General features: G+C 34.0%; 1 protein-coding gene across 50 annotated transcripts in view; it reads right to left on the reverse strand.

Annotated features, from left to right (window-relative positions):
* Positions 1-12,033, reverse strand: part of RIMS1 (regulating synaptic membrane exocytosis 1) — a 490,270-nt gene that overhangs the window by 65,766 nt on the left and 412,471 nt on the right. For 28 of the 50 annotated variants that reach the window (XM_032409467.1, XM_032409498.1, XM_032409490.1 and 25 more), the window contains one exon: positions 3,727-3,962. The exons of 11 other annotated variants lie outside the window; for them this stretch is intronic. In XM_032409467.1, coding sequence (XP_032265358.1) covers positions 3,727-3,962 — 236 coding nt within the window. Of the gene's footprint in view, positions 1-3,726; positions 3,963-12,033 lie in introns of those variants that run through there. 11 more of the 50 variants (XM_032409504.1, XM_032409495.1, XM_032409488.1 and 8 more) reach the window with 3 other exon arrangements.

Consider the following 12,033-nt stretch of genomic DNA (forward strand, 5'->3'; position numbering starts at 1 on the left):
TGTCCTGGAATGGGCTTCCCTGTATAATATTCCCGATTTATTTTTTAATGCACAGGTCTCACCTCTTCAAGGAAGTCTCTCAAGATTGCACGAGAGAGTGAATCACCCTGTGCTTCCTCTGTACCACTGTGATAATTGGAGAGTTGCCCTTTCTGAGCTGGAATATTTATATGTAACTCACCCTTTTCTACTTTGATATCTTCGAAGGCAGGGACAGTGTTTCATCCATCTCTTTAGTACTCCTAGTTCCTAGCCCAGTGCCTGGTACAGTGTCTATCATGCATTACCAACAGGATAGTGCTTAAATGTTTGTTGAACCTTATTTCAAACTCTTCTTTTTTTACACAGTTGTTAAGTTCCTGGAAGCCTGGGTTTAAATTCTGGGCCAATCACTTACAATGGGAACTTGAGTAAATTACCTAATCACTGTATGCCTTAGTTTCTCCAATTTCAAAATGGGAATAAAAGTAATGGTACTTCTTAAGTTTGTTATGACCAATAAAGAAGTGAAATTATATGTACACACCCATGCATGTATATAACTTAAAAGTGCATGGAAAAAACTCTAGAATGTAAATTTGTTGTTAGGTTTATTCAACTTAGACACATTCTTATGATACTAATAATTACCTTACATTTATAGGTAATTGCAAGGGTGTTATTTAGGGATAATCCTTCACAGATGTATAAACCCTTCTCAAAAATGCCTTTATTTATAAGTAAGGAGGGGATTACCACTGGGGAAATGTCATATAGTTAGTCTATGAGTGAGGGACCAAATCCTCACACTGCACAGGCTGGGCCTCTAAACCTAAGCTAAAATCTACCTTGAGTTCTAAAGCCTAGCCCTAAGGTTACTCAGAGCTTCATTCAATTCCAAAATATTGCTAGATCAGGAGCTTTTTCTTATAATTTTCCTTTCTTTCACTACTTCACGTTTCAATCTAATTCAGCTATGATTTACTGAATAGGTTTTTAGCTATGTATGTGATTGCTTAAAGACATTTACCAGTAGTAACACCTAGAGTTATTGGAAATGTCCTGTTTATGTCACTCTCCTACTAAAAAATACATATTTAAAGAAGTTATTCCTACTTTCATTATGAATAAATAGTGTGGTAAAGGTGATTTAAAAATATTAATATTATTTATAATTGAAATATCCTATAAGAATAATTATATGTAATTGAAGAGACTAGTAAATTATATATAAGAATAATTATATATATAATTAAAGAGCAGAGTAAATACTCTTCATAGTAAATATACATATGTGAGAATATGTGTGTATATGTGTGTATAAAATTTACTATGCTCTTCAATTTGTTGAAATAAATTTTACTTGATTTCAAAGACTCAAATATATTCCTTTGAGCACATAAAAGGCTATAAAAACAAAAACAGAAAAGCGATGTGTTTGTAATTGTTCTAAAAAGAGTTGATTAAACTTTACTTCTAAGTGCTTCACATTTCCCTGATTATCTGTCGTCTGTGTGGTAGAGGAGAGAGAAGCTGTAGCCCGGGCTGTACGGGTTAGAGGTTCACTAGACGAGAAGCCTTTGCTCAATTAGTCTTTTTTTCCCACACTAAAATAATTAAACATTTACATGACACGTAACACATTCTATTCCACAGAATACACAGCTTGTTTTAATGTATGAGTAAGGCTGTTTTCCTCTCCATATCACTTGTAGAAGACAGAACAGGGAGAAAAACCAGGCCTTGCACTGAGACAAAGAGGCATGATGACTGAGGTTTGTCACCCTTTGTCATCTGCTTTAGAAAGATCGAGAAGAATGAGAATAGGTTATCAAATAATAGGTAAAATTATGATGTAGAAAAAGAGACATAAAACTTTATACTTGGAAAGTTCATAGGGGGACATCTAGTCCAATCCACCCAGTATATAAGCAAACTGAGTCCTACAGAGATGAAGTAAAAGTTGATTCACTGAGTCACTTTGGAATAGAACTGTTTTGTTAGCTTGGCTTTGTGATCCAATGTCTTTTTTGGTCCCTTACATTGTAACCTAATCTCCTCAAATAGGTTATTTCATGGACGTTATTAACAATGTATCTTTTCCGAAGGTAAATATTATTTGAAATTCAGCAATGACCATAAATGGAATAAAATTTAAATTAATAAAGCAAAGAGGCTAAGTGTTTCAATGACAATCATTTGAACCTATTACCTACAAAGCTATGTAGCAAGTATAGTTCCTGTGTAAAATTATTGTTGTGTTTTATTCTAAGAAAATGTAATTCTACGTAACTAGTGAATGATAGAGAGGGAACTAACTACAGGGGACAAATAAGAGAGACTATGAAGAGTTAGCCTAAGAAAATAAGCTGTCTGTCAAACCTCACACAGGAAGCACTGGTTCATCAAAGAACATTTCCATTTCATCTAAGTGATGAAAGATTTTCAAATCTGGAGGTGAAAGACTTATCCACATCTCACCTTGTAAACTATCATTACATCAATACCAAAAACCAAGAAGCATCACCATCGAAAATAAGACAAATCAAACAACACAAATGAACAATGTCTCCTCCTCAGGAAGAAGTCTGACCCTAAGGAAGAGAAAAGATTCTCCTTCACAATGAACAGCTCATCTTAGTGGGATGGCATAGAGGCAGATCCATTACAGAGACTCTAGCTAATCTAGGTTCCTTCTATGATTTTCAGAAAGACAAAAACTCTGTTGAAATAGCTGTGCACTCTAGTTCAGTTTTTCGATGGCTCAATTTCCTACCTTTATCTGTAAATATGTCCACTAGAATGCACATTTTAAAATACTCTCCAGAATGCCAAGGTAACTATAAAAAGAATTTCATGATATTTTTTTGGCATGAGTAAATTTTTTTATAAGACTTTTGCTGCTAAGGAACAAAAATATGGAGCCAATGGTTATAACAGGAGAAGCAAGTGCTGACAATTTAAATCAATTCAATATTTCACTTACCTTTAGTTTTCCATAGTACTGAGCATAGTGATGAATTATCTAATATGTCTGATCAAATATTATGTAATTTTGGGCAATTTAAAAAATATTTTGTAATACAGAAATAACCATCCTCCTTTCTGTGTTTGCTTTTTTCTATATACCTTGAGGACATAAAGCTTTTAAGATTTATAAGCAGTAGAAAATATCTGAAACTCAAATTTGTATTAAGACATTCTTTGCACAAATCCACTGACCCATTTTTCTAAAGTAAAAATAACTGCTGGCTTTTTAACTTGCACTGAAAATACAAAATTACAGTTCAATAATTATATTCATACAGTACCTTGAAGACTATATTTCAAGTTGCACAACTGACCTTCTTTTCTATAAAAATATAGAGCCTATATTATAAGTAATTATATTATGGAACATTTTGAAAAGGAGAATCCTGTTGCTTTTCTTGCATATAAATCAATTTGGATCTTTAATACTTCTTTGCATTTCCTTGCATATTTATAAACATGGCTTTACTTTTTTTTTAACTCATGGAAAATATCTGACCACTTTACAGATTGACAAATGATACCTGGTTAGACAGCTGTACAGAAAAAAAAAATAAACACACACATGTAACAGATTTTCAGAGACAGGAAAATAAACTTCCTTTTGCAAAGAAGAATCGGTACACTCTACAATCACTCACAAGCCAGAGCACGAGGATCCACTTTTGTCTCTCCAGCAAGAACTCGAGGTGTCTAAGTGGGATTCACTTCACTCACCTGTTTGGCTTAGTTGGGATGTGCTTCTACTCCTTCTAGACACTATGGCAACCACTTTGGCACTCAGGCTGGATCTCCTTTTCTTTCCACCTGCTCCAACTGAACCCACAGCCGTGTCGGACTGGCTGCCGTCATTATGCTCCAGTGTGTACATCTCCCCACTCACACTGGTGCTCTTCGTAATGGCTCTTCCTGAAGTCCCCATCCGTCTGCCTTGCATTTTAGGGGTAAATGAACTATATTTACAAAGTAAAAACATATACGCATCCATAAATTACAGGTCAGTATAACCGAAGCTCTAAATCTAATTTATTTTGAAATAATCCAGGCAAATTTTTAGGAGGGAAAAGCCAGTTGAGTAGTAGTCTTACAGCTAGGATTTACTAGATGTAGCTTAAAACAATAGTATTTCAACACAGGAATCTATAAACTTTTAGTAAAAAGAAATGCAACCCAATGTTATCTATAGGGAGGTAAATGTTACTAATTTTATAGTTACTATGTTACTTTCAGAGAAAAACAAAAATATTTAAATCAGTAAGACAAGTTCATATACATTCCTCAGGAAAAAAATATTAAAAATGGATACTCTGGATTTGCCATACAAGATTAAAAAATGAAAACCACATCTGTTCTAGTTCCAACTAACAGATACCTCTTTTGCTATTTGAGGCTTTATGGGTCTAGGAAAGACTACTTATGAGGCAAAGAAAAATCATATTTCCCTCCCTCTTCCTTGTCCCCTCATGTTGCATCTCTCCCAAATTTCAACTCATTTTCCTCTTTCAGTGTTTCAAACTCATATGCTCAGGTTGAGATGTTCCTTTTTTTCTTCCCTATCAAAACTTGTCTATGTTCCCAGATTATACTGATTTATCTGAATAAATTACTGTACCTCTCTCCTAAATGAGAAAATTATTGTTGAGAATTTCAGGCGCCATGGGAGGTTGGTGGGAAAAAAACCGTTTCTACTAGCCAAAGTAAATGTATGTCTGTGAGTCAGGGAGAGAGGTAGGGCAGGCAAGCTGGGAGCCACAGATGTTAGGATTCTTCATATCTTTTAAATTATACTGCATATGCAGTTATATTATCCATCTAGACTGGCCTTTTTTGGTCTAATAAAGACCTGGTTGGATATATCTGAAATGACCCTCTTTATTTTACATTTCCTTAAAATATCTGCAAAAATTGGCTTACATGACCCTCACCACCATCTTGATTTTCTATTTCTTGTTTTGAAATACAAAATACATTAATATAGTATCTTTTAACAGTGATGACATTTAATACTTAAGTTGAGATAAATCCTAATATGATTAGAAATGATAAAATAGAAATTCTTGGGATCACATAAGTATTTGTGGTCACATATATAATGAGTGTTTCAGTAGAAAGGGAAATTGATATGGGATGAGTTCAGAAAGGTGGGAGAGTGAGATTGTGGAGGGATCAGAAGTTATGGACAAGAAACAACACTGTTTGATCCTTAGGATCCTTCCATGAATTGAATTGAAAAATGAGACCCCTTTTTGATAGGAATCATTTGGAATTTTTAATCCCTAGCTGTATTCCTTGAATTGGTCCATAACATTAATATTAATATTTGTATTCTTTCAATTTATTCTAATCAGCATTCCATTAACTCACAGTTTTTAAAGCCATTTGCAAACCTAATAATTTTGCTATGTGCTTTATGCAAACTCTTTTTTCAAAACATTAATGAGGACAGTATTACACATAGCTGGTTCAAAACTGATTCCTGTGGGGTTTATATTCCCAACTCTAGGGGACCTTCTTTCCTGGTTAATTTTACAATAAATTTCTTCTGTGTCCTCGCCAATTTATTTCAATGCATGACCTAAATCTGTCACCTCTCCTTAAGTCCACTCTTAACTACCTGCATTTCTATGATTTTACTTGCAGACTTCTGCTGGAGGATACGAAGCAATGTCACAGTTTGGTCAGTTTTGCTGATGATCCGTCTTCAATCAAATGCCTGTGACAGAGAAGTCAGTAGTTTTCCCACCTCTCATCACTCTTTTTAGCACACTCCTCACCGGGGTTATTGAAAACTTCTGATGATTTTATTTTTACCTTAATAAAGTCTGGATAAACTAGCATCTACCTTTTTTCTCCCCATTATTTCCATGAAAATGGAATTCTATTACAACTCTCAATTTGTATTTTAAAAGTTATCCACAAAAAAGTTATTCCTTGTAAAATATTCAGGAATGTTCTTTAGGCTATAGAAAAGTTTAAAAGTATAGGGAAATGTCTTCAGTAATACTTCTATCCTGAAAATGTATTTGAGATGAGCTAGGAAGATTCAAAAATTTTTTTCATGGACATTCAATCACAGCAATGAAATGTTCCACTATGTTGAAAAAATTCTGGAAGGCAGCTATGCTCACCACTATACCACCAACACACACTATGTGGACAAAACTTCTGAAAAAATTTAGGGAAATCTGTATAGTGATTACCATTTAGGGGGTTAAGAAGTTATGTTAAAATGACTTTTGTAAATAAATAACTTTTCCTCAAAAAATAAAATACTTTATTTAGAATTTTAAAAGCATTCTTACGATATGACAACTGTGCATAGCTTCCTAAAGAATCTGGAATATCATAATGTTCAACGAGAACATGTGAAGGCATTTTCAATTCTGCTTACCTAATTGAGGGGAGAGGTTTCTGGGGTCTAATCCGGTTAATTTAACCCATGTGAAGCTTACTGTTTTAGTACAAATATGTTTTCTATTCCCCTATTTTGTATCCTTTTATTTGTTCTGATTCCATTGCCTGGAAAACTATTCCTGTCATTTAGTTTCATTTAGTGCCTGAATCCTTCAGGATATACTTTAATGCTTTCTGATTTATAAAGCTCCTCAGAGTCTCCCTGGTGTCATGACTCCTGTTTCCTAGCCCTTTGTTTTCTAGTTTCTATTGGTTATATTAGGATTCTGATATTTTATATCAGCATGCACCTTATGCATCACTGGATTTGCCACAGTGCCCTTCCCAATGCTGAGTGAACTAAAGATTATGAGTAGGAAGTAAAAAAAAAAAAGCGATGTCAGTATGCAAATGGACTATGATATAACCCATCTTTAAAAACCCACCTTTCTTCTTTGATACTCCCTCTCCCTCTGGCTACTGACTTTTGGCTAAAAATCTCCTCAAGCAGTTGTCTGTCCTCTCTTCCTAGTCTATCCTGAACTAAATTAAATCAGGCTTTGTCCCTACTACTTCACCAAAGCTGCCTTTTTTTTTTTTTTTTTAAGATTTTATTTATTCATCTGAGAGAGAGAGCAGAAGCAGACTCCTGGCTGAGCAGGGAGCCCGGTGTGGGACTCAATCCCAAGACCCTGGGATCATGACCCAAGCGAAAGACAGACGCTTAACTGACTGAGCCACTCACGTGACCCCAAAGCTGTAAAGTCACCTGTGACTTTACATGGCAAAATCTTATCATTGCACAGTCCTTACCCTTCTGACCTCTCAATAAATCATGTATGTGACAAAACATTTGATTCTACTGATCATGAAACTACAGTGTCTCATTGACAAGAACTTTAATCTCTTTCATCACTAAATACTGGAGTTCTTCAGTGCTCAGCCCTCTGACCTATATTCTTCCATATGAGACTAACTCCCTAGATGTCTCATCTGGTCTTGGGCTTTACATATTATCCATACTGCTGCAAATTCCAATTGTTTTTCTCCATCTATACTCAGTCCTGAGCTCCAGATTTATATAGCCAGCTGTCAATGGACATTCCTGTTTGGATATGTCTCTCAAAGATAACATGTTCAACCCAACTGAGAAACTGCTCTATAGCTTATCTTTCATCTCACATTAAAGATACTCCATTTCCCCAATTGCTCAGAGTAATAATTTCCCCCTATAAAAAAAATCTAATGTGGATTTGAGACCAAGAAAAAAAAGTTACTTTACTTTTTATGCCCGGCTTGAGCATTATCTAACAAGTCCACTTTAAAGGTCATTTGACCCTCCAGGGAAATGTAAAATTTTTGACTATTTACTCTTATAATAATTATGATCCAAACATTTTACAATGCTGTAAAGTGAGATGTTAACTTGAATAAAACTGATAAGGAGCAAATGATTACTATTTAGAAGATGGGGTAACTCCAAAGGTTATGGTTTTACTGACCTAGAGAATATTACCTAGTTTTGAATCTAAATTCATAATCTTATTCCAGCATTCATTTTTTTTCAATGACTATATATGTGTATATATAAGTACCTGAGTTTCTTGGATCATCTTTGGAATCAGTTTATCATCCTATTGGTTTTCTCACTAATGAGTTAAAACTTCAACATTTGCTATCCATTTTTTTATTACTATGTTTTAATTTTGAGAATTATGTTTTGACTGTGTTGGGGAGTCCCATCAAAATACCCAAATGGACCCCCTGCCGGATCCAATTAAACTGTTTTGCTGGAGCAGGGCACCTCATGGACTCCTCAAACCCAAGGTTGCCTTTAATCAAGTGGCAACCAAACATTACATTCAGTCTCTGCTTTCCTTTTTCCGACTCTGGTTTTCTGTGTTTCTTTGTTTGTTTCTGGTGCTGGTAAATGGGCTCTTATTTTGCTTGGTTGTAACTAATAATACATTCCTCACTAACGGCACCAACAATAGGAAATCCACCCGTGGAATTAAATCTGTTGGGTGGCAGACATGGATATGTTACAAGTTGGACGGCAAGTGACAAAAAATTTGGCTTGTTAGTCTTTTTACATGTCTGTTTGCCTGCTACTAAAAGTTCACATCACTCATGAAAATGTCTTGTGCATACTGAAAAAAGAACTGCTCTTTAGAAGTCTGGGCTTAGGTTTCAGTGTTAATTTTGGCCCTATGGCTAAGTGGTAAAACTGAAGTTGCTAGTTCTCTTTGCATGCTTAAAAACAGTGTTTTTGATTGATAATAAAAATCTCTTACTTTCTGTGTACCTTAGGGATAGCTGTCCAGGGAGATGGATACTAGATCCCAAGGTATTTTAAATTTAATAGAGCTCCTGTTCTGACTGATCTGTACAGATGAGTAAGTACTTATATAATTCTAATATAGGTAACTAAAGAATCTCTAGAGAAAAAAGAAACTGAAATTCTGATACTTTGAAAATACTAGCCTTTTCAGAAAAAAGTTTTTCAAGAAATTGTTAACTCATTAGAATTTTAATATAAGAATTTAAATCCACAATTAAAGTGAATCCTTGGAGTTATCAAACTAGTTTGATAAACTGGCTTAAAAACAGCCTTATGAGAACCATGACGAGATGCCACTTCCTACACACTAGGATAGCTTTAATAAAAAGGAGAAATAACAAGTGTCGAAGGGAATCTGAAGAAACTGGGACCCTCATACGTTGCTGATGGGGAAGTAAAAGGCTGCTTCTTAGGAAAAGTCTGGCAGTTTAGTTAAACTTAGACATAGTTAAATTAAACTCAAAATTACCGAATGACTCAGTAATTCCATTCAAAAGTAAACATAGTTACCATATGCCCCAGCAATTCCATGCCTAGATACAGGCTCAAGAGAATTTAAAACACATATCCACACAAAAACTCACATATGAATATTCATATCAACATCATTCTTAATAGTTAAAAAGAGGGCAACCCAAATGCCCATAAACTGATGAATGGAGAAACAAAATGTGGTATATCCATACAATGGAGTATTATCAACCATGAAAAGGAATGAAGTACTGATTCATAAAATACACAGGGATGAAGTTAAAAACATTATATTAAATGAAAGAAGCTAGATACAACGGACTACTTATTGTATGATTCCATTTAAATGGAATGTCCCACAGTCAAATCCACAGAGACAAATGTAGATTAGTGGTCACCAAGGGCTAGAAGGGAGGAAATGGGAAGTGACTACTAATGGTTTTCTTTTGAGGGATGATAAAAATGTTTCGGAATTAGATAGTTGTTATGGTTGTACACCTAATTGTGACTACATTAAAAACTACTAAATTGTATAATTTCACTGGGTGAATTTTATGGTATGTGAATTATATCTCAACTTAAAAAAACAGTTTTATGTCTTCTTACAGATTTTATCAGCATGGTATATTATATAAGCACAACATTTTATTTTATTTTTTAAGACTTAGGTTGGTTTTCTCATGGACAGACAGATTAATCTAGAATTTAAACTTCCTATACTGGTTTTACTTAATGGGTAAGCTAACATTGCTTCCAATAATGCTTAAGATTATGAAAAATGTAAAATTATGTAATAATTAAATTGAACTATAATTCTGATAAAACTGATATCAACAGTAATTAAGTTGGTTAGAGTGTCAGCTTAAACAAAATTTCCAAGTGATTAATTAGTTAACTTTAAGATTTAGCATTAGCATTAAATTTCATTAATTAATAAAAAATCTTTGAATATCTAGATAATTTCTAAGTTAGAATATAAAACTTGGTTAATAACCAAGGAAACACATATATATGCACATAAAAATGCCTCTAATTTTCATATGGTATACAATACCTTTGCCTTTGATAAGGTTTATTTCATTTTTGCAACTTTAAGAAAATATCTAAGGGATATTGTGGGTGTGGGTGTTTTGTTCCTTGTGTTGTGTAACTTGCTGGTATGCTAAATTGCTTGCATATGACAGTCTGTTATGCTCAATTATCTACCTCTGAGTTTTCTCTATGAAATGGAAGCTTAGGTTAAAAGTTGTAATTAACATTGATGTTTGGTTCTATACTAGAAACAGAGTGGCATATATTTTATTTATTTTTTATTTTTTTTAAGATTTTGTTTATTTATTTGACAGAGAGAGAGAGAGCACAAGTAGGTAGAGCTGCAGGCAGAGGGAGAAGGAGAAGCAGGCTCTCCACTGAGCTGGGAGCCCGATGCGGGGCTCGATCCCAGGACCCCGGAATCATGACCTGAGCCGAAGGCAGCCGCTTAACCAACTGAGCCACCCAGGCGCCCCAACAAAAGTGGCATATATTTTAAAATATATGGATAGATATTCAAGATAATAGATGTGTTTTTATTTATCAAAGGAAAAGAAGGAAATCATTTCTTACAGTAAAAAATGTGAATGAAGATAGTAAAGGACAGAACTTGAGTGGATACCTTAAAGTGTAGAAGGTTTGAGGAAAAGTGAATTATTTATCCCGTTTTATTGTAGTTGTAAACAGTAAGTCTGAAGGGCAAAAAAATAAAACTTTGACAAACTGGCTCCATTTGATGTAAATCTTCATAATATAATAAGAAAGGTCTGTGAGTCATTTACTGACAAAGTTATATTAATGCAAGATTAGAATTTGGTTTTCTGTTAAAATGATTTATTGATCTTAGAATATTTAGTTGAGAGCAAATTTCATTTAATAAGTGGCAAGCTGACCATTAAGGAACAAGAGTTCTACTTTACATGTAGAACCAATACCTACAAAGTCTGCATAGGAAACTGGTCTAGTACTTGTTCTATGGCTTACAGGGTCCTAAGAACTATAGATAATAAAAAAGTTCATATCCTGAGCTTAGCAGAATTTTAGAGATAGGTACTGCAAATGATGTCTGGTGGTGATGATAGCTTTGGTTCACACTGTAAATAACACACAGGACTTGGTGTGATATAATTTACCATAAAATGGCCAAGGTGGTATGATAACCTATATGCATTTAATCAAATCAGTGATGTCATTAGTATTAAGATACATTATTATTCTATGTATTTTTAAGAAAGAAAAATGTTGCTAATTATGGCATGCCATTAATTGTAAAATATGTACCAATTTCGTATATGGTAAAGTATAAATAAGTGTGAATCAATGAAATTATGGTAATAGCCAATTTAGAAACTCATTTCAAACAAGAATTAAAAAAAAAAGATTGATAAATTAGAATCACTTTCTAAATATTCGACACAACAAAAGAATCTGGAGGTCTACTAAGATTCCATAATAAGCCTGAAAAGGGACCAGTAATATAACGCATATTGAAAAATGGCTGTAATATACATAAATTCACAATACTGTTTGCAAAATGCTAAAAGTAAACCCAAACTATTTGGATCAATATACAAGTTACTACTCACAAATTGAATACAAATAGAAACCTGCTGATCAACATTAAGAGACAATTCCCAGGTATCTATCTCAAAATTTTCAGTAGTTAAAATACAGGGCTGATGACTGACAACCAAATTGTATCAAATACCTCCTGACCATGTCTAGTGGACCTATTTGGATAATAAACATCAGTTAGAACTGAGGGATGAACTCAAGTTAGATCACTC

This window comes from Phoca vitulina, unplaced genomic scaffold (assembly GCF_004348235.1).
Source record: "Phoca vitulina isolate PV1807 unplaced genomic scaffold, GSC_HSeal_1.0 scaffold11, whole genome shotgun sequence".
Taxonomy (NCBI): domain Eukaryota; kingdom Metazoa; phylum Chordata; class Mammalia; order Carnivora; family Phocidae; genus Phoca; species Phoca vitulina.